Raw genomic sequence first — 24,489 nt, forward strand, 5'->3', positions numbered from 1 at the left:
GATTCCAAATGCAATTTCTAAAGTTTTGTTGGTAACCAGATTTGCAGATTGATCAGGAAGCCTATTTGAGATGTTGTAGGCTTGAAACTATGATTGATGAGCCTAAATGGATTTCACCACTGTGTTCTATTCTGAAAGTTTTCTATTCTTAAAAAACTTTTAAGTGTGCCAATTTGCAAGTTTTCACAAATCCGTTTGCACACATTCCTAGGTCCATTCCGCTTGCAAAAATCATTGTTTTGACAAGTTGTCCAGTTCTGCATCTCTGAGTAACCGACTTCACACGCTTGCCAAATTTGCCCTAATTATTGTCATGAGCCCAAATTGTACATTCATATTCTCCACATGAAAGTCTACCAATTCCCCAAGTTGTAGGTTCCCAAGTGGTCGTTTGACTTGTTTTTGAAGTCGAATCCAAACACAACTTTTTAGTTCTAACATGTTTGTAGGACAGTAATAAAATGAGCAACTTTAGAAGCAAATAACTTTTGACCTGAATACTGTCATGAGATGAAATCTTGCAGGGTGAGAGTATGTGAACCGAAGAGTATACATGTCAAGTGTCAAAGCCTAATCAGGTGTTTCTGACAGTTTTAAGGCGACACGAAAGTGACATGTTTGCAGAAAGATAGAAAATGAGTTTTAAATGTTGAATCCATGATCCAAATTGAATCCAGTCAGTTCAGGGAGTTAAATCAGTGGACTCTAGGAGTCAGGCATTTGATTTTCAATTTTTTTAGTTGGACCCCATTTTAGGGCCTGATTGACTTCGTCTGATTTGGTAAGTGGGAAATAAAAGATATCTTAAGAAGTTATAGTGATTATAATCGTTAAAACTTTCAATGTGCATATGAGAGTCTTGATCAAATGGATACAAGAACTACTATACTCAATGAGCAATAAAGGTGAAAATGGAACATACCAAAGAGCTTATAACACTTACACATGTTATGGTTTATTTTAATGATATTTTCTCCTTTTAAACTACTGACTAAGATCTTTCTCATGAATTGATATGTTGTGAGCTCTTTATAAACTGGATGAAACTTGTGGTTCCAAAGAGGCAATTATACATCACCCTTGTCATGACTTTAACCAAAATAAGAAGCCTCATTTATTGTTTCTCATCAAAATTTTCTCACAAAGACATTAGAAAATAAAAGGTCTATTTTAGAAGGATTTTGCACCGTAACTATGTAAGATTATATATAAGTTATGGAGAGATTTTGCATTAAGGAACAGGCAAAGTAAAGAGCATCAATCATGAATTCAAAGTACCTAAATTTTTCTTCAAATGTGTGGAATATGATAAGAGCTAAATGGGGAAGTTGTTCACACAAGATGGGCGTGAGGGGAATTGTCTCTAACTATGCATGAAAGGTCCAATCTACTGCCATGAGATAGATACTGAGGGATCTGTGGAAACACATAGACCAAAAGTCTTCATTATATCAACCCTGCTCCCCGATTTGATCGTCACAACCACAAGAAAATAAATTGATGATTTCAACTTAAAGTTCATTTGCAAAGGTACATGCGCTAGTTGTTAGAGGAGTTGTGTTTGATCTCGAGGACGAGCCATATGTGGAGCACTAATTAAATTTAGATGAATGTTGATTGAGCTCCATTGCCAATTTGTAGGCGCACAGGTAGATTGGTATTTGGATAAACACAATTCAATGATGGATCCCATTGCAAGTCTGAAATAGATTGCCTTAGCCTGGTACGTATATGTGTGAAGGGGAAATTACTTTATGCAAGAAGTGTTTGAAATTAAGACTGGAGACACTACTTTTGCAACCTCACAAGCAAAGATTTATATTTGAAAATAAGAACAACAGACGGTGTAAACTGCAAGAAGACACAATCCCAGTGAGTGCAAATGCCCAATTTGATGAAGATATTCGGCAGTCAAATGTATACGAGCAAATCGTAAGGCAATGCCTACAAGTAACGTATTGATATAGTTGTTGTGTGAAATGAGGGACAAGTATTATCCCACATTACTCGTCTAGTGTTCATTTACTCTTTTAATATTGGAATGCAAAAGTTATAAGTGTCTAAAAGACATGTGGTCTTTTGTGGTGGGCCTAGGAGGTCGCTTTCGCGCAAAAGGGATAATTTTGAACAAATGAACGCACGCATGGATGGTGACTAAGCGACTAGAGCAACAAATGGGCAAGTTTCATGTAGCACGGATCTGGAGGAGGCCAAGTTAGACAAATTGACTGGTGGTGCAACTGCATTTCATCGCAAGGAAAGATGTCAGAGATGAGATAAAGCACAAAGGCGCCATGTGGCGGCGGGACTAGATGAGGTGACTGGATAGGAGGCGCCACATGGTAAAATCACACCCACCCGCAAGCCTAGTGTGTCAGAATTGAGACAAAGTGCAATTGCGACACGTGTCACGACAGGCTCGAGGTGCCCAGCAGGCAGTTGATGACATGGCGCCTAGTTGGCAATTGACGTGGTGACGTCAGTGAACCAAGAAATGACACATGGCAAATGATGCAGTGAATGATGACATCAGCGAATGACACGTAGCGACATCTCGCAAGCCCACAAGGTGATGGTGATGTCATCATGCTGAAGCGAGATCATGCCATGTGGCAGGGATGCTCAGGTGGAACCGGATGATGTGGAGCGCTAACAAGGACCTGACGAAAAATTGGTGAGTGCCACATGGGGTTAACATGGGAAGCTGATGAAGAGGTGTTGACAGTGCAGTGACTAGGACAAAAGCAGCAAATCAAGGGATCCCATATGTCATGCCTAAATTTGACTAGGTTTGACCAATTCATAAATAGGGAGAAATTATTCAAAAGGTTTCAAATAAATTTTGGAGTCTTGTTTCTGAATGTGAGCGCTCATGAAGGAATATTAAAAGAATTTAAAGTTGGAAGTGGGCCCACATTTTAAACTGGAATGTCTTTTATTATAAAGCTTTCACTTTATAATAAATCAAATTTTAGAAAAAGTCTGCACATCCATATTCATATGCTTGGTTTTCAACAAATGGTCTCCGGTTCAAATCTTGAGCAAAGGTGGGCTTATTATATATCGTTGGAAAGTTCTCGGAGTAAACTTTCCAGTTTTGCAATCCAAATGCATGCAGTTCATGGTAAAAAGTTTTTCATGGTTTTGTCCGAGTGGGTTATTCTCCAACTACTTTCACTCCTAGTTGTTTGTAGTTCAATGATGGGAGTTATAGGTCTTTTCTTGTGAATTCGCCATTCAGGTAGGGGCCAAGCTTGGTGAAGTCTCTTCCAACAATGTTATTTTGCCATTTCATGCATTTGGTGGATTTTTGAGCAGTGGTTTTAGTAGCAGATCTGATCTTTTCTCCAAGAAGGGGTTTCCATCATTTTGATGAGATGTTTTCCAGTTTGTTGCAACAATGATAAAGATCAGATTTGACTTTCAATTGTGGAGAGAGGAGAGAGGTTTTACAACAGAAATGGATGAAGATTCAAGTGGACAAGTGGCAATTACAGATCAGATCTAGATTTTTCATTCTTCTATATCTTCTCATTCTCTTTCATTGTACAGAGTTGGGTCCAGTCTATTGAGCAAGGCTCTAGATGTGATTCCAAATTTTCTTCAATATTTTCTCTCCGTTTGAACAGAAATAATGAAGTTACAATGATAGTTTTGATCCATTTTGTCTGTTGCATAAGTTATTTCATGCATCTTGAATGTATTTCTCTCAAGGAAATGAATACAAAGCAGAAAATGCAAGTGGCATTCTGATTATTGTCTCCTATCTCTGATGTTTGTAATCTTTTGTGATGTGTGAGCAAAGATCATAGATCTCAGTGCAGCTTGTTTAGGGTTGTATGTCTTAGTATGTTTTGCTACTGATTCAAAGAATCAAGTAAATCCTTAGTGTATGTTGACAGGGTTGCAGATTTCATGGAAGGATTCTAATAAGCATGAGATGCATTGTGAAGAATGATGTCTAATTCACAAAGTGAATAGATAGATCACCAATATCTTGATGTATGTTGTAGTTTGTGTGATACCCAATGGATTAAGCACTGATCTCAGTTGGAGATTGCTTAGTTTTGTTGTTTCATATCTAAGTTATGCTGAAATCAATATTAAATCAAAATCATTTTCCCTTTTATGTTGAAGAGCTGAAAGGATAACCCCTACTTAGCTTGTGAATGCATAGGTCATGTTATTTGTTATCTCAGACCTCTGTTATTGCAGGAGTGAAGAAGATTCAAGGTTTAATCTGCTTTGTTTAGATTCAGATCTGTATTTTTGCACTGGTCATATAGACAAATCTAAGGTCCACCCGACTAGGTTTTGTAGATCCTGAAGTGTAGAAGGAGTATAGCCTTATAGTTGGCCCGGGTTCTATTTCAAATTGCATCCATGATAGGAGTTAGCTGCCCTTAGATGCATTTTGTTTTCAGTTACCTGGTAGTTAAAATCACAGTTAAATCAAGAGCCAACACTTCAACAACCAAAACTAGAATAATTCTTCAAGGCTTTCAAAGATTGATAGATCAACAACAATATTCAAAATTGGAAGACTAGTTCAACGCTGAACTGTCAATAGCTGCAGCAAGCTTCATGGCACAAGTACCAAAATAATTCACTCATCACACACCAAAGAATAGTTTCATAGATAGATATTAAATAAAAGAGATATCTGACCCTTTGAGATAAATGATCTCCAATTAATAATACCCAAGGGCAACATATGATGACCACCAAGACACTTATTGCATCTGTCAAATATTTATATGTAAAGAGATATCCTGAAACCATCCATTGGCACAAAAAACCATGACCCAAGCCCACAACTCATAGATGCAACATGCATTCTCGTTCTTAGAAGGCATATCAACATAGCTAAATAACCTTGTGTACTGAGAACACAACCTAAAACATATACATTCCATACATGAATACTTATGCTAATATGAGAAAAATCTTAATTTGGACTAAATGCATCCTTCTTGCTTGAGTTTTAGACTATCAACTCAAACTCCTTAGCACCATCTCTTACCAAAAGAAAATTCCTTGCACACATGTATAACACACAAAAATATCCATTTACCACTCAATACCAGTACTACCACTCAATACCAGTACTAAGGTGCTGTTGCCATTAACAGCCAAAATTGTCTTGCATGTGTCATGAAAGATCATTTTCCTTAAAATTTCCTCATCATCGGCAGTTTTGGCAGATGCAAAGATTGTTTTATATTTCTTAAGGAAATGAACACAAAGCTAATACATCACTGACAAAACAACCGTTAGCTAAACTGGAACTCCCTGAAATAAAATAACTGAAAACCAAGATAACAATTATTACAAAGCATAATCATATGCCTAGGACCTCTAGGTATGTATTCTGTAGTTTCAGATTGGCAAATTACTCTTTATGGTAACCTTCAGATCAGATGCTATGATTGGTCCATATCTATTATGTCAAATTTAGCTGTCCATTGGGGTAGACCATACCCAGAAAGTTGGGTACCATATTTTACCCAAATTCGACAGTATATCACATCACCTGAATTTGAAACTTGGCTCAATTACAAAAGCTCTGCTACAATAACCACTTGAGATCATCCCATCGACAGTGTATGTCCTCATGTTCTATTAAAGTGTGTGCAATGTGTTTATGATAGCTGTGTCAAAAATCAGACACATACGTGAAAAGAGAAATGTCCCCTATAGCAGAAGAGCACAACACAGGTCATTCACGTGATGTAAATTTAATCAGCAGTAGAAATTTAGCTTTCAATCAAAGAGAATATGAAAATGAAAATGAAGTCCTATTATATCAAATGCTGAAACCGGAGATAAGAGTATATTGTTAGGATCAAATTCACCTTGTGTATATAACACCTGCTGTAAGAACTAGTCCCCCAACTGCCCAAGAAATCCTTTCACTGGTATCCAACTGCATCACCCATTGAGAGAATTGTTGCAAGAGGGTCAAATCCCATACTTCCTCAGAAAAGTCACTTTGTGAAGACTTCTGCCAGACATTTTCTGTTTCAGTGATTGTCCTTCCATCAAAACAAAACATGTCGTCTAGGTTGGTGGAGCTGTCCACATGTTCTACCACAGAGAAACCTGCAAGCTGGCAAAATTCAGAACTATTTGAAGTCCATTCCAACCCCTTTCCACAAAGGGTGTCTCTAGAACCACATGGCACCAGAACCTGCCAATTTAACACCCCAAAGAAAGGGACTGATGAATTCACCTATCACACTAGTTGAATTTGTTCAGATATAATATGGTCAAATTCAGACTTAGATTCCAGTGACAGCATACCTGAGTGTTTGGATCAACTGCAAAGAAGGCACTGGAACAGGCCTGAAAAACAGAGTTGCAAAACGGCTTACATATCACCGGTGGTCCTGGTCTAACACCAACATGGGGATCACAAATCGAACATTGAAATAATTCCCATAAAGCTAGGCATTCCTCACTGGCCTCCCCAAGAGAAGCTAATTTTCTTATAGATATCAAAATAGGATGAGTTTGAGTTGAACTACAGCAAGTCCTTTTCTGGTAAATTCTACATGCTGTTAAATCATTTGACCCTTTTAAATATTTTCTTGGTGGTAATCCTTCCAATGTAAATCGGGGAAAGTGGCCTCCAGGAGAGATACATAGCCCTCTTCCATTTCCTGAAAATTTACCAAACAGCAACACCTCGTAAGCATTCAAATGTGAAAATTAATAGATAACTTTGCCACGAGATTACTTATTATAAATATGAAAAATATAGACGCTTCTTAGCCTTCAGAATTGATTAATGAACTTAGTAAGGGAGACATTTCAGTTTCTATACGTGCATAATCATTAACATTAATCACACTGAGAGTATTATATAATGGTACACTAGACTTTCCACAAATTATTTTGATAGGACCAATACAGAAAAAGATAAAGTAGTAAAACCACCATTTATTTAAGTTTTAAATTACTTTAGTTTTAGCTTCTTTTTATATGAAAATTTTAAAAATATGATACAAGCTATGAGCGCCCTTTATAGCTTGATTAGCACCAAAGGCACGATCTACAAACAAAATTAACTTTGAGTTTTGCTCTTGATAAGCAGAAAGCATGGGTGGGTAGACGGGCAAACACAATGAAGTGATAGTATAAGATCTTTTTATAAGTTGCCCACAAATTGCTATATAAGGTGAAATAAAATATGTTAAGTGTAATAGCCATATAGCCATGAGAAACAATAAGCAAGACATTAAGTCAAAGGACAATAACCATGGAATTGTATAAGGAGCATCCTATGAATACAATTACATCCGCTAGGGCACACCCGTGACAAGAACATGGATCCAAATCAAGAATCCACACCATCACAGTATTTACCACACCTTTCCAAGCTGGGCAAAATCCAAACATAAAAGAGGAACCCACAGAATATAATGAATCTGAAACATGAACAAACTTGAGGATGACAAAATTATTAACAAATACCAAAGGGATATCAACATGCATTACTATTACGAATACTAATATACTTTTCTGAGTTGAAAGCGTGATTCAAGCAGTAAGTTCAACCAACAGCATACAACTCAACTGTAGGAACACCTGCAAGTTCTAACTTACCTTCTTCTGATAATTGACAGGCATTCAGTGTTTTGCGATGTCTCGAACTCATACATAGGCATTTTATCAAACATGTAAGCTCAAATCAGATTTATATCCTTTAACTTCATTCATACACAGAACAGACAATAAGACAAACACTTGGCAGATATATCATTCTGAAAAAGCAACAAACTATTCAAAGACATGTCATCATACAGCCTGCATACAAACTACTTGCTGCAACTATTCACAAGAACTCCTCTTCATTCAGTTGCAGGAAGTAAATTATTAACAACGATGAACAATGCATGGAAATATAACTTATTGGCAATATCGAAAACCCAGAGATTATCACAGCTTGCAATCAAGACCCCAAAAAGTATCACAGGTGTATCCTGACATAATTCTGAACCTTGGCGCCAAATACTGATGCCTATTGATACATCGAAAACTCTGAATGTAACTCTGAATCAACCCATGCCTCTAACACTGGCTCACGCAGCTGATTTACCTGTGGCTGCCTGTATAATTATTAATAGTGCTATTTCAGGTCGTGTTCTTGATTATTTGATAATTTTCTGCCCCTTGCATCAATTTCCTAAATGAAACTATAAAGTTGAATGCTAATTCCTTCAACCAAACCCCAATTCATTTACTTGAGAGCACATTCATGGCTTCTGATATAAAGCCATCGCCATTGCACACTTTCACAGGATATCTCACTATTTCAAAGAGCCAATAACTGGAGAAATTCACAATTTTTCAAGCCAAATAAAGCCCCAAACCCTTGCAATTCCCATCATAGAATCCACAAAAAAATAGCAATGCCATAGAATGCTTCAATTTTCTCTATTAATTTTTTAATAAATCACAAGAAGAAATCTATCATGGCCTCTTCAATACACTTCTCATGACAGTGCAACAAAAGCTAAGTATTTTATACGTCATGAGAAGTGTATTGAAGAGGCCATGATTGATTTCTTCTTGTAAACTGTTAAAATATTTAATTAGATTTCCCTCCATAACTTAGGCAGCAAAATCAAACATTATTGAATAACCATTTAATGCACTAGGCATTACTTTATAATAAGCTCTAACTTAATTATTAATTAAATGTAAATCAATAACTATAAATCAAATTATTAATTATTAATTAAGTGTAAATTAATAATTAATAAAACTCCAAATCCAAATACTCACTACCTAAGCCAAACACCAAGACGCCAAGTGCCCTACCAAAAATAGCAATTGGTCACGAACTGAATTACTATATAAGAAAAGTCCCTCAAATTGAGCCACACAGAAAATGCGAAGGCAAGATCCTGACCCAATACCACTAAAGAGAAGTAATATCACTTCTTATGAAAATTTCCTTCTGGATTCAACTGTGTGTGTTTTTTAGCATCAACATTTCGGATCACACTCTGTGATCCATTCTTACATTCTCTCATCCTGATGATGGATCACAGAGTGTGATCCGAAACTTGATGCTAAAAAACACACACAGTCGAATCTAGAAGCAAAATTTTATATGACATATGGATTGTGGAAATCTGATAATGCTAATATCACCTCTGCCAACAATAACAACTCAGCATCGACTTACCATAAATAGTAGTCCCTGGATGACAGCCTCGTCGATATACCAAATCTCAACATTGCCACCAACCAAGTGCCTAGCCAAAGATAAAATCTTGACTTCCCTAAAATAGACACTTTATAAATTGTGCCAAATTGATCCAAACGAAGAGCAATCCTGAACACTTTAGCACTTTGAAGGAGAATTGGCCCACAACTATATCAACAAAGATCCTCTAACTAGGCCACTAATAGGCTAATCCAAGCCACCAACCATGGTGAGCTACAATAGGGCCATTACAGCCCGCCTTGCTTGAAATCACTTGTCCCCAAGCAATCTTAGAAACAAAAACCCACCAGTCTACCTAGATCCCAAGCATAGAACTATGCAATGTCCCTATGATCACCAACTAGCTTATGTAACATCATCACCACTCCAAAACATGTGAAACTAAAATGAATTCGAGTGCAAATGTCACAGGAATGAACATCTCATAGAAAAGCGACTCGGAAGGCTAACAAAGCTTGCTTCCCAAGATTGTCGAAGGTGAGCTCTCATACACGCTATCCAACAAATGACAACTAAATTGTGCATCTGAAAGGGGTATTGCACGAGAGGATCAAAAGGAAAGCTATAAACACTCCTCGCAGTATAACTCCTAAGTGAGCTCTATATGAAATCTCGATGCACTACATCCCAAACTCTGAACAAAAACCTACCAAAAACATCCTTTGACTTTTGTTGCTCTGTGATCTCAACTTCACCACGCCAAAAGTGGTGAAGCCAACCAATGGAACCCACCCAAACTAGAGTGCAAAACTTGTCATCACTCAAGTCAGACTTCGGTAATTATCATTGTAGCAGTTCTCTTTCTAAACTAGTAATTAGCTTATTAACTCCTCCAAGTGATCAACTCCAAATCCAAAAACTCATATTCTGAGCCAAATGCCTAAGTGACTGCCAAAATTAGCAACTAGCCATAAATTGACTTGCTATAAATCAGTGTAATAGGACTCGGCGAGTCTGACCAGGACTCTGCGAGTCCGAGCTAGAGTCGCCATTTCCGAGGCAATCTGCCTCTAGACTCAGACTCGGTCAAGTTCTAGCAGAGTACATTCGGACTCGCTGAGTCCCAAGCCTTGGACTCTCGTCGGCGGCCAACAAAGAAAAAGGCAAAACAAAAAAATTTAATTATTTTATGTTGTCTTTTTTGGTTGTTATAACATGTAATTGACCTAAAAAGGTCATTGCACCATTTGCTTATGCTCACAAGAGAGAGAAAAGAGTTAGAGAAGAATATTGGGGTTTTGAGAGCAAAATCAGCAAACCGGTTGGCTCTCCCATATTGATTGCTGATGGTTTGTGCATCTTTGTAGCTTGTATTAAAGCATTGAGAGGAGCTTAAGGGAGCATTTGGAGGAGGTTTCTACAAATTTGCATTCCATTGTTTGACTTTGTGCAAATTTGAAGAGGTAAGCTACAAGTTGCATTTCTTTGTGTTGTTTTGTATTATGTTTTAAACTTTTACATTTGTATTTTTTACTTCTCATTTTGTTTAAATTTGTTTGGTCTCTAGACTCTCTACTACTAGTCTACTACTGTCTACTATTTTTTACTTCTCATTTTGTTTACATTCATATTGCAACAAGCTAGCAGCAAACACATTGAAATTTGACTTAATGTCTCAAGGTGAGGGAAGTGGAACTAGGCCTCCAGTTAACCCTAATGCAGACCCAAGTGCAATAGCCAGGGATAGAGCTTGGAAACATGTCATCCCGGGGCACAAAAAGGGAGTTGTTACATGTTGACATTGTGGTGTAGTATATAATGGGAGAGGAATAAATAGATTTAAGTATCACCTAGCAAACATACCTAGACGTCATTCTAAAAAATGCAAAGATGTACCCCAAGATGTTATGCAAGACATGCAAACTCTTCTAGAAGAAAAAAATGGAGAAAAAAGAATTGAAAAAGAAGCAACATGAAGAAATGGCACAACTAGCCCAACAGGGGTCTTCTAGTTTTCACTCTCCATTATCCCCTACTCCACCTACGGATGCCACTGCTTCTATGAGTGTGACCATTGGGCCTTGCATTCGTAAGCAAAGATCGACACTTGACTCCGTGTTTGCTCCATGCACAGCTCTAGGTGCACAACCATCGCTTAAGAGCATGGGTTGGAACAAGGAGAAACATGATTATGCAAAATTGGCACTTGGAGACTTCTTCATTTACAACAACATTTCATTCAATGCAACAAAGTACTTATTTATTTAAATTTAATTTGTCTTCTCTTGCTTTCAAAGTTTCAATTTTCAACTTTCAAGAGACAATAATATGCTTATTTTGTTTATTTTAATTTGTATTTTGTTTTCAAATTGATTTATAATATACTAATTTGTTTAACTTTAAATTTTATTCTATTTGTTTTAGGTCCCCTTATTGGCAAATTGGAATCGATGTTGTTGCTGTTTGTGGTCCGAGGTTCAAAGCCCCTAGTCTTGAAGAGCTAGGAGGCCTTACTTTGAACCAAAGGGTGGCTGATGTAGAAGTTGAAACCAAGAAGTAGCATGAAGTGTGGAAGAGGAAGGGTTGCACCATCATGATTGATGGTTGGACTGATAGAAGGAGTAGAACACTCCTCAACTTTCTTGTCTCCTCATTAGGTAAACCGTAATTGTACTTAGAGTCTTAGACATTATAAATTTAGAAATAGAACTTGTACTTAAGTGATTAAGTTTATAAATTATGATTCATCATTAATTATTATACTAATTTGTTTCTTTTTCTTCAAGTGCCACAATTTTTTTGAAATCAATCGATGCCTCAGGAAAAACAAAAAATGTTGAATATCTTTGTGAGATAATGGATGAAGTGATAAAGGACGTGGGTGAGAAGAATGTGGTGCAGATAGTTATAGATAATGCAGCAAATTATGTTGTTGCAGAAAAGCTTCTTATGGAGAGACACCCTCACATAGTTTGAACCCCTTGTGCTGCTCGCTGCATTGACCTCATGTTAAAGGATCTTGGTAAACTCCCTTGGAAACAGTTATAGAGTGAGGAAGGAGTGTATGCAAATTCATATATAATCATACATGGGTCCTCAACCTCATGAAGAAACACAATGAGCAAAAAGAGTTGTCTCGTCCAGGGGTGACTAGATTTGCAACCAATTTTCTCACATTGAAATCTTTGCTTTATTCAAAAGGAGATTTGAGACGCATGTTTGTGAGGAGTGGATTACATCATCATATGCAAAGACCACTATAGGGATTGCTGCAGCTGATCATGTTTTTGATGAGGCTTCTTTTTGGACACCAATTGCTGATATTGTGACGTTAATTTTCCTTTTTGTCCTCATTTCAACTTTATTTTGTTTATGAAATTATGTTATAAATTATTGTTCATTTTTTAAAGAAAAAACTTAAAACTAATTATTTCTCTTCCAACTTTCATAATGATTGCAGTTTGTAAAGCCCTTTGTTCTCCTACGAACTATTGAGGGCTACATTTATGAGTGCATGGATAGGGTGAGGGAGGCCATTTGATCATTTTTTGTAGGGAATCGAGATAGGTATGGGCCTATATGGGATGTCATTGATAGACGTTGGCACAATCTACTTCACAGGCCTATACATGCAGCGGCCTACTTCTTTAATCCAGCATACCAATTCAGCTCACATTTCAAGGCTGGTGATGAGGTGTGGAGTGGCCTCTATGATGTTGTAGAGAGAATGTCACCTGATTCAATAGTTGGAACAATTATAGTCCGTGAGATTGAGTTGTTTAAGAAAGCTCAAGGGGACTTATTTGCACGGGAGTTGTGCAAGAAAAATAGGACAGAATTGATGCCTAGTAATAATCTTTGATTCTACATCCTAATTTCTAATAGTAATTCTATTACCATTTTAATTTGATAAACTCAAAGTTATTGATATGATTCAAAATTTTCTTGTTTCAGATGCATGGTGGGAGATGTTTGGCACAAAGGTGTCAACTTTACAGAAGATTGCAATTCACATCTTGAGCCAGCCATCTAGTGCATCAGGATGCGAACGTAATTGGAGTCTATTTGAGCACATACACTCGAAGAAATGCAATAGGTTGGTAGTGAAAAAATTAAATGATCTTGTCTTTGTTCACTACAACCTTTGCATTCGCCATAGACAGATCCTTGGCACCGATACATCACCGATTGTATTAGAGAATATTGAACCTCATGCAAAGTGGAACACAGAGATGGCTGATCCTATCTTCAATGATGAAGATGTGGAGTGGGTAGATCAAGTGGATTGGGAAGCTGAGGCAGTAGCGATGGCAGTTTAGGAGGCTAGAGCGCGAGGAGACAGAGTGCAAGACCCTAAGGCTAGGAGTGATGGATCCCAATCTGATGACGAGGATTATGTGGGTGAGGATAAGGATGAGGATGAGGATGAGGTTCAGGCTCAGCCTCAGACACAGGGAGAAAGGATGGCTATAGAGTCTTCCATGACTTATCTTAGGTGCACTCATAGGAGGACATAGACTACTATGAGCCTTAGTCTTCTAGTTGTTATTTTAATATATGTTTTGAACTTTTGAATTTGATACCATGGATTTCATAATCCATGAATATTGTAGGCATTTGAGTCTTTGACACTGGAGTGACACTATGTTTATTACTTTAAGTTTATAACTTTATATTGTGTTATTCAATTTTTTTCCTTCAGAAATTCACTTTTATACTTATGTGATTTATGCAAAATTGTGTGTGTATTAAATAGCGTCTATTTATCTCAATTATTGTGTATTTGATGTTAATTGACTAAAAGATGCATGAAACAATCTTAAAATCCTTAAAAAAATTTGAATTTCATGGGTTTTTCAATTTTCTGAGTCCTTGCCGAGTTCGGTCACTGAGTTCGAATCCGAGTCGGATTTTGACTTTCCGAGTCAGAGGCGGGTCTCAGTCCCGTAACACTGCTATAATTAGTAAGTCACTCAAATCAAGCGAAACCAAAAATGCAAAGGCTAGATCTTGATCCCAATATCACTAAAGAGAAGTAATGTCACCTCTACCAAGGTAACAACTCAACATTGACTTGCTATAAGATCTTGATCCCAATATCACTAAAGAGAACTAATGTCACCTCTAAAAAGGTAACAACTCAACATTGACTTGCTATAATAAGTAAGTCCTTGAATGATACTCCCATCAATGATACCAAATGTCAACACTAACACCAACTTGTTCAGGTGCCCAGCTAAAGATAAAATCTTGACTTCCCCAAAATAGACACTCATTACAAATAGTGTGTCAAACTAATCCAAACGAAAAGCAATCCTAAACACTCTAGCACTCTGAATGAGAATGAAATGTCCTAGCAACTGGCCACAAATTTACTTACTATAAATAGGAAGTCGCTCAAATCAAGCCAAACAGAAAATGCAAAGTCTAGATCTTGATCCCTGTTGGGTGGATATTTTGCAACCGACAGTTTTGGGTAAAAATTCAGTCGCAAAATAGGATGACCAGCCACAGCATGTGAGACAGAGTCTCTCCTACCTTAAAGGGAAGGCTCCCCCTTCTCACCGTTCCTTGGATCAACTCAAGGTAAGCAAGAAATTGAGAGATTTTAAACAGGGTGTTACTAATATCCTTTCTTCTTAACTTTCAAGAAAGGATCCACTTACTCATAAAATGAATAATGGGCAAGGTAAATCTCTAACTACACTTCTATCTAGAGTTGAAAACAGTGATACCGATAAATTTTAACTAACTCGAAGGCTAGCCAAAACGTACCAGTTTGGCTCTAAGTCCTGTTGTACTTCTATGTGGTAAAATCTCTACAATTAGGGCACAAAGACTCCTAAAAGTAAGAACAATCTAACTATTTTGCGAATTAAGATGAAAATACAAACCACAGACAAAGCTTCTAGCTATGGATTTTCACAATTGTTCCTGGTCAAAGCTCAAGCTTCAATTGTTTCTTAACTCTCTATGCTCTTTTATTGAACACACAATAATAACATGAATCAAGACAATAGGCACAAATTATTATCAAAGCTTCTAATTTGTTCTATCACAATTGCTTCCAGTCAAAGCTTCGAATCCAATTGCTTCTTTTATTCACTTTTCTCCCAAATTCGTACTACACAATCAAAGTTATGTTTGCACAAATGTGGTAGAGCTTTCTTGCATACAACAAAAGATATTTTTTACAATGAAGGGGCACTCCTTTATATAGGTAAAGAAGTTGAGAAAAAAGAGAAAAAAGTGGGAGCAACTCAACCAACTTTGACTAAGTCTAACTACAGAAACTAAAGGGTTACATGCAATTGCACATGCAACTCGCATTACATCTTTTACATACACATGTAACTCACGTTACATGTAATTACATTTTTTCATGTAATGCATCTTCTCCAACTACAAACATGAAAGAAGAAGAAAGAAGATGGAAGAGAAAAGAACAGTTCTGAAAGGCCTTGTACTTGATGATGCAATCCTAGATGATAACAGGATTGGGAGTTCCTGTATCTTGTACTGCTGCATTCACATTGATAACCATAGTGTTGCGTCTTTTGACAACCTCTAGCTCTCTTTGATGAATTGTCCATTATCATGTGGAAACTTGATGTGATCCATCTTCTCTCACTCAAGTTGTCATGAATTCTCCTTTGTAGATCAGCACAAACTGGAGTCTTTGACAGTTTGGAAACTTTCTTGACGATGTTCAGATGTACACTCGAAACAACTTTCCATTAGCACCTTTAACTCCCTTTTTTTTTTTTTTGAAGTAAAGTGCTTGGCGCATGGGAATGTGTGTAAATGCAAATTGTTGATTTTCAAAAAGCGACTTTTAGTCAAAATTGGACCTTTTAGATGCAATTACACGTAAGACATTTCATGTAATCGTGCGTGCGAATGGAAATGAAAGGTGAGATGGGTGAAAACGGAAGTGGAAAATGGGATTACATGCATATGCGGATGGCGAATGGGATGAAAAACATGTAATCACATTTCATTGAGTGAGAGATGAAATGTTGTGACATGGAAATGAAAAGTGGAGTGAAGTGAAACGTGCTCAAGTTCTTGGGAAAGAACTTGCAATTTCTTCCAAATGGAGAAAAAACCGAAATGCAAACAACCAAAACATAAAAACAAACAAAAAAAAAAAACACATGCTTTTGGCAAAATACTCAAAACATGTCAACAAGGAAACCACTTCAATATGCAAATTCGAATTTGGAGTTTGGGGAAATTCCAAAAGTGTGAAAATGAGAGTTTTCATCCTTTTTAAAGGCAAAATGCACTTTTCATGGCATATATATGGACAAATGGGCAATTTCAAGCTAAAATATGCATGGAAATAGCAAGAAAGAAAGAGTCCACTTGTATGAAGATTAAATGCCAAAAATGAAGGAGAAAGAGCCAAAATAGCAAGTTTTGTAGACTTAAGACAAATTCTCCCTTAAATTCAAATTTTCAAACAATCTTTTGACTTTTTCCGCACTTGCATGTAATGGACATTCCATGGTCGGATTTGACATGAAAGTGCTAAATAAATGGTCTCCAAAAACAATATCATGCATTTAAAACTCAAAAACAATCCCTCTTGATCAAAGGTATGGGCTGGAAAAGCATTTTTTTAAGTTTTTTGAACAAAAACATGACTTTATAATTCAAAAATCTGAGTCGTTTTTGCAAAAACGTGACTAAAAAATGCATGTTTTAAAGTCATTTTTGACTTGTGAATGCAAAAACGACTTCCCCAAATGGATATACATGGTTCAAAATGCAAAAAAGTGGCTTCAAAACACATAAAAGTGGATTAAAACCCCAATTTTCTGGACCATTTAAGCAAAAACATGTTTCTACAAGCAAAAAAAAAAACGTGATCTTCCAAACAAAACGATTTGATGTTTAAACACAAAAATGGTGATCACTATGTGATGTAATCAGCAAATAGGGCCAAAACAATTTGATTCCATACAAAAATGTGATCAAACTTTGAAGATTTATGGAGTTTTATGCAAAAAACGTGCCGTAGCTTGGGAGTTTCAAACACATTTTTGGGTGCAATAACTTGATTTTTGATGAGTACAAAATGATCACCTCTCCAAAACATGATGAATGCAACTGATTTCATTCAAATCCATGGAAAAAATCAAAAGTTATGATCAAAATAGGAAGTTTTTGGAGCAAGAACATGTTTTCTTCACATAATAGGACATTTTTATGTTCATTACATATTTTAAAACAGGTAGGAAGGCAAAAGAGGACCTTTTAGAGTCCAATGCATGTTTTAAAATATGTCTTGAGATATAATCTCACTTTTTGAAGCCCATTACATATTTTAAAATGTGCAAGTCTCCAAAATCTCACTTTTTGAAGTCACATACACATTTTATAAACATATCTCACCTTTTTCATGCACGAGCATGAAAACTTAACTTTTCATGTCATTGCAACAAAAAGGTCCACTTTTACAAGCATTTGATGTAATGGCATGAAAAAGTCTTTAAAATGAGTTTTCATATGCATTAGCATGAAAAGTTTCCACTTTTCATAATTTTTTACATGCATATGCACATAAAATGTTCACTTCAAGCTTTTAAGTTATGCATTTCACTTATTTTTATGAAAATATCAACAATATGGGTCAAAAATAATATTTATGCATTATATTAATCAATATAAATCATAAACATTAAGTTAAAGTGACATTTATATAAGAATTTGATTTAAAAATCAAAAATTTAAAAAGTAACTATATAGTTCTATACTCACTTTTAGTGAAAAATTAAAAAGTAACTCAACTTAAAATTATAACATAAAGTGCACTATAGTCACTTTAAGTTATAAATTTAAATGAAAAGTAACTTTAAAACATAACAAAAAGTGAGTAAAATGTTATATTTTCAAAAAGTGAATGTCAAAATAAAAATATAACATCATTTTTTTAATTCATGCTGTTGCACCTAAAATGTCCACTTTTGAGGCACTAAAATGACCATATCTCTTGACTGACAACTCCGATTGACCTCTAGGTTAGATCGAATCGAAGGGGAGATCGAAAGGCATAATATGAGCAAATTCAAAGGAACAAAAACAAGCAAACACAAATTCAAAAGTAAAAAACGAACTTTGGAGACTTCAAAAATCAAGCAAAGGCTTGACAAAAAGCAAAACAAAAAAGACTTGACGAAGGCCTTCAATAAAAAAATTCATTGTATCAATTGGTACCGATTGGTTGATCAATACTAACCACTTAAATAATGAAATAAACTCAGAGAAATGCGAAACTAATTTGAAAAAGTTTCGTACTGTTACCTAGATTTTGTGGTGACAAAATGCAGGACAACAGCTGGCTCTGTCTGGGGAATGTTACTCGTTTATTCTTAAAAACAAAGAGTGACATAGAATCAAGTTCTCTAAGTGCCTTTATCCACTCCATTGGGCTATAGAGTCAGGCAACCAAAAATAAAAATAAATCTAAAGCGACTAAAACACAGCAAATCTAATAAAACAAAAATGTGCAAGTGCACTTATTGAAAACAAAGGTAAACCTACCTAATTAAAACTAGCCAAAAATGTAAATTTTAGATGAAACCATTTACGGGTTCAACAAAATAGCTACCTTTTTTTAGTAGCTTGCAGTACCTTGCATGTTCACATGCAACTTCATAGAGATGGAACACGAACAACAGGAGCAATGATGTCAAGGCCTGATGTAACACCTCTTGAAAGAGATGGAAGAATTCACCCTTTTGAAATGATTGATGCGTACTGCTGCTCCAAGAAAGGTCCATGAATTGAAATTGCTCCTCCATAACTGAAAATTCTTCTTTGACATCTTCTTTGATAGTATTTTCATATTCAGGTACATCTATAATCTCTAGCTTTCTATTAGCCTCCAACCAAGCAAGATGTCGGATTGGACATCCTCTTGATCGAACAAATTCTGAATTTTTCTTGCCAACTGCAATTTTCTTGATTGGTTCATCAATCACCACTACCTTAAGATGCTCAAGAAAACCTTGCTCATGTGATTTCAATAATGACATGCCTATACTGCCTGCCTCAACATGCTGCTCACAAACTTTTGACTTGGGAAAGTCTTTACTGTTTATGAGAAATTCTTTTTCAAGCTCCGGGATAGAACATTTATGCAAAGTGTTTCCAAGTTCATGACCTTGAGACACAAACATATCATTTTCAGCTTGATTCGAACTTGCTTGCATGTCAACTTTAATGACATAAGCATCTTGAATCTTGGAAGAAATTTTTCCCTTCATCTTTTCATTATCATAGGCCTTCTGAGACTGCATACACCAGATATGAGAGTCGCTAGCTATGTCTTCTTCTTTTTCTTGGAAGAGAATAGCAAGATCACTAGCTTCAGATTCAGGATGTGTCACTGCTACCTTTGCTAATGGTGCTTCAATTGCAAGCTTCTTAGATGGTGAAGCTAATTTTGTTGATTCCCAACAAGAGAACTTTGCAAAATAGTTGGAAGAGGCCTCCTTGGTACATCTTCATGAGGAACAAAGAACATGCTTTGAGCTATTTGCTTTTTGAGGGCAAGTATCTCATTTGCTAATCTCTGCACCGCAAGATCTACCCTTGTGCTAGAAGAAGGTGAATTATAAGAATGGTGACTTTCTTCAAATTCACTTGCTTCGATTCTCATTTTCCCAGCAAGAATAAGATCATCTTCAATTTCAATTGCCAATGTCTGTGCAGCTGCAAGAGTAGTCAAGGTTTCTCTCCTTAATAGAAAACTAACTTCAGGAATTTGAGCATTGATAAAGAAACACTTCAAATTGGAGGTTGTAGGCTGAGCAGCAACCGGAATTCTTCGTGTCAATTTGTTGAAATGAGCAACAAATTCAGGCATAGGCACATGAGATAACTTTTTCAGCTGAACAAGTTGGGCCAATAATGCATGGGCATCTTCAGGAGGCTTGAACCTTTCTTCAAACTTGGCTATGAGGGTAGCCTAGTTTGTGATAGTACGTGGTGGTAAATGGTAAAACCAATCAGCAGCCACACCTTGTCGAGTTTTCATGAACAACCTAACAGACACGTTCTCATATTCAATAGCATGAACACCGCATGCAATGTAGAAAGAAGCAATATGCTCATCAGGATGTTGTTCATCATCACCAAAGAATTTGGGAAAATTCTTTCATGAGCCATTAGGAAGATCATGTAGAGGTGGAGCTAGATTCAACGGTCCAAAAGCATTTCCCCAAGGACCTTGGGCCATTTACATGTCCTTGGTAAATGCATGAAACAATTTCAATGAATAATATTTACAATGAAAAAGGACACGGGTATGCTTCAAATGAAAGCATGAGGCTCTCAAATGCGCGTCATATCCCCAGCAGAGTCGCCAAAAAACTGTTGGGTGGATATTTTGCAACCGACAGTTTTGGGTAAAAATTTAGTCGCAAAATAGGATGACCAGCCACAGCGTGTGAGACAGAGTCTCTCCTACCTTAAAGGGAAGGCTCCCCCTTCTCACCGTTCTTTGGATCAACTCAAGGTAAGCAAGAAATTGAGAGATTTTAAACAGGGTGTTACTAATATCCTTTCTTCTTAACTTTCAACAAAAGATCCACTTACTCGTAAAATGAATAATGGGCAAGGTAAATCTCTCACTACACTTCTATCAAGAGCTGAAAACAGTGATACCGATAAATTTTAACTAACTCAAAGGCTAGCCAAAACGTACCAGTTTGGCTCTAAGTCCTGTTGTACTTCTATGTGGTAAAATCTCTACAATTAGGGCACAAAGACTCCTAAAAGTAAGAACAATCTAACTATTTTGCGAATTAAGATGAAAATACAAACCACAGACAAAGCTTCTAGCTATGGATTTTCACAATTGTTCCTGGTCAAAGCTCAAACTTCAATTGTTTCTTAACTCTCTATGCTCTTTTATTGAACACACAATAATAACATGAATCAAGACAATAAGCACAAATTATAGTCAAAGCTTCTAATTTGTTCTATCACAATTGCTTCCAGTCAAAGCTTCGAATCCAATTGCTTCTTTTATTCACTTTTCTCCCAAATTTGTATTACACAATCAAAGATATGCTTGCACAAATGTGGCAGAGCTTTCTTGCATACAACAAAAGATATTTTTTACAATGAGGGGGCACTCCTTTATATAGGTAAAGAAGTTGAGAAAAAAGAGGAAAAAGTGGGAGCAACTCAACCAACTTTGACCAAGTCTAACTACAGAAACTAAAGGGTTACATGCAACTGCACATGCAACTCGCATTACATCTTTTACATACACATGTAACTCACGTTACATGTAATTACACTTTTTCATGTAATGCATCTTCTCCAACTACAAACATGAAAAAAGAAGAAAGAAGACGGAAGAGAAAAGAACGGTTCTGAAAGGCCTTGTACTTGATGATGCAATCCTAGATGATAACAGGATTGGGAGTTCCTGTATCTTGTACTGCTACATTCACGTTGATAACTATAGTGTTGCGTATTTTGACAACCTCTAACTCTCTTTGATGAATTGTCCATTATCATGTGGAAATTTGATGTGATCCATCTTCTCTCACTCAAGTTGTCATGAATTCTCCTTTGTAGATCAGCACAAACTAGAGTCTTTGACACTTTGGAAACCTTCTTGACGATGTTCAGATGTACACTTGAAACAACTTTCCATCAGCACCTTTAAGGCTTTAACTCCCCCTTTTTTTTTTTTTGAAGTAAAGTGCTTGGCGCATGGGAATGTGTGTAAATGCAAATTGTTAATTTTCAAAAAGTGACTTTTAGTCAAAATTGGACCTTTTAGATGCAATTACACGTAAGACATTTCATGTAATCGTGCGTGCGAATGGAAATGAAAGGTGAGATGGGTGAAAACGGAAGTGGAAAATGGGATTACATGCATATGCGGATGGCGAATGGGATGAAAAACATGTAATCACATTTCATTGAGTGAGAGATGAAATGTTGTGACATGGAAATGGAAAGTGGAGTGAAGTGAAACGTGCTCAAGTTCTTGGAAAAGAACTTGCAATTTCTTCCAAATGGAGAAAAAACCGAAATGCAAACAAGCAAAACATAAAAACAAACAAAAAAAAAAAACACATGCTTTTGGCAAAATACTCAAACATGTCAACAAGGAAACCATTTCAATATGCAAATTCGAATTTGGAGTTTGGGGAAATTCCAAAAGTGTGAAAATGAAAGTTTTCATCCTTTTTAAAGGCAAAATGCACTTTTCATGGCATATATATGGACAAATGGGCAATTTCAAGCTAAAATATGCATGGAAATAGCAAGATTAGCACAAATTAAATAGCAAGAAAGAAAGAGCCCACTTGTATGAAGATTAAATGCCAAAAATGAAGGAGAAGGAGCCAAAATAGCAAGATTTGTAGACTTAAGACAAATTGTCCCTTAAATTCAGATTTTCAAACAATCTTTTGACTTTTTCCGCACTTGCATGTAATGGACATTCCATGGTCGGATTTGACATGAAAGTGCCAAATAAATGGTCTCCAAAAACAATATCATGCATTTAAAACTCAAAAACAATCCCTCTTGATCAAAGGTATGGGTTGGATATGCATTTTTTTAAGTTTTTTGAACAAAAACATGACTTTATAATTCAAAAATCTGAGTCGTTTTTGCAAAAACGTGACTTAAAAAATGCATGTTTTAAAGTCATTTTTGACTTGTGAATGCAAAAACGACTTCCCCAAATGGATATACATAGATCAAAATGCAAAAAAGTGGCTTCAAAACACATAAAAGTGGATTAAAACCCCAATTTTCTGGACATTTTAAGCAAAAACATGTTTCTCCAAGCAAAAAAAAAACGTGATCTTCCAAACAAAACGATTTGATGTTTAAACACAAAAATGGTGATCACTATGTGATGTAATCAGCAAATAGGGCCAAAACGATTTGATTTCATACAAAAATGTGATCAAACTTTGAAGATTTATGGAGTTTTATACAAAAAAGTGCCCTAGCTTGGAAGTTTCAAACACATTTTTGGGTGCAATAACTTGATTTTTGATGAGGGCAAAATGATCACCTCTCCAAAACATGATGAATGCAACTGATTTCATTCAAATCCATGGAAAAAATCAAAAGTTATGATCAAAATAGGAAGTTTTTGGAGCAAGAACATGTTTTCTTCACATAATAGGACATTTTTATGTTCATTACATATTTTAAAACATGTAGGAAGGCAAAAGAGGACCTTTTAGAGTCCAATGCATGTTTTAAAATATGTCTTGAGATATAATCTCACTTTTTGAAGCCCATTACATATTTTAAAATGTGCAAGTCTCCAAAATCTCACTTTTTGGAGTCACTTACACATTTTATAAACATATCTCACCATTTTCATGCACGAGCATGAAAACTTAACTTTTCATGTCATTGCAGCAAAAAGGTCCACTTTTACAAGCATTTGATGTAATGGCATGAAAAAGTCTTCAAAATGAGTTTTCATATGCATTAGCATGAAAAGTTTCCACTTTTCATAATTTTTTACATGCATATGCACATAAAATGTCCACTTTTAGGCTTTTAAGTTATGCATTTCACTTATTTTTATGAAAATGTCAACAATATGGGTCAAAAATAATATTTATGCATTATATTAATCAATATAAGTTATAAACATTAAGTTAACGTGACATTTATATAAAAATTTGATTTAAAAATCAAAAATTTAAAAAGTAACTATATAGTTCTATAGTCACTTTAAGTTATAAATTTAAATAAAAAATAACTTTAAAACATAACAAAAAGTGAGTAAAATGTTATATTTTCAAAAAGTGAATGTCAAAATGAAAATATAACATCATTTTTTTAATTCATGCTGTTGCACCTAAAATGTCCACTTTTGAGGCACTAAAATGACCATATCTCTTGACTGACAACTCTGATTGACCTCTAGGTTAGATCGAATCGAAGGGGAGATCGAAAGGATTAATATGAGCAAATTCAAAGAACCAAAAACAAGAAAACACAAATTCAAAAGCAAAAAACGAACTTCAAAGGCTTCAAAAATCAAGCAAAGGCTTGACAAAAAGCAAAACAAAAAAGACTTGACGAAGGCCTTCAATAAAAAGATTCATTGTATCAATTGGTACCGATTGGTTGATCAATACTAACTAATTAAATAATGAAATAAACTCAGAGAAATGCGAAACTAATTTGAAAAAGTTTCGTACTGTTACCTAAATTTTGTGGTGACAAAATGCAAGACAACAATCCCAATATCACTAAAGAGAAGTAATGTCACCTCTACCAAGATAACAACTCAACATTGA

General features: G+C 35.9%; 1 protein-coding gene across 2 annotated transcripts in view; it reads right to left on the reverse strand.

Annotated features, from left to right (window-relative positions):
• LOC149572451 (folate receptor family protein) overlaps positions 1 to 24,489 on the reverse strand; it is an 82,479-nt gene that overhangs the window by 15,413 nt on the left and 42,577 nt on the right. For both annotated transcript variants that reach the window (XM_089813604.1, XM_089813603.1), the window contains exons 2-3: positions 6,304 to 6,662; positions 5,856 to 6,190 (exon numbers count right to left, since the gene is read on the reverse strand). In XM_089813604.1, the coding sequence (XP_089669730.1) occupies positions 5,856 to 6,190; positions 6,304 to 6,662 (694 nt within the window). The remainder of the gene's footprint in view (positions 1 to 5,855; positions 6,191 to 6,303; positions 6,663 to 24,489) is intronic.

Source organism: Cupressus sempervirens, chromosome 2 (genome assembly GCF_028749045.1).
Source record: "Cupressus sempervirens isolate cs-2001-9-10 chromosome 2, ASM2874904v1, whole genome shotgun sequence".
NCBI classification, from domain to species: domain Eukaryota; kingdom Viridiplantae; phylum Streptophyta; class Pinopsida; order Cupressales; family Cupressaceae; genus Cupressus; species Cupressus sempervirens.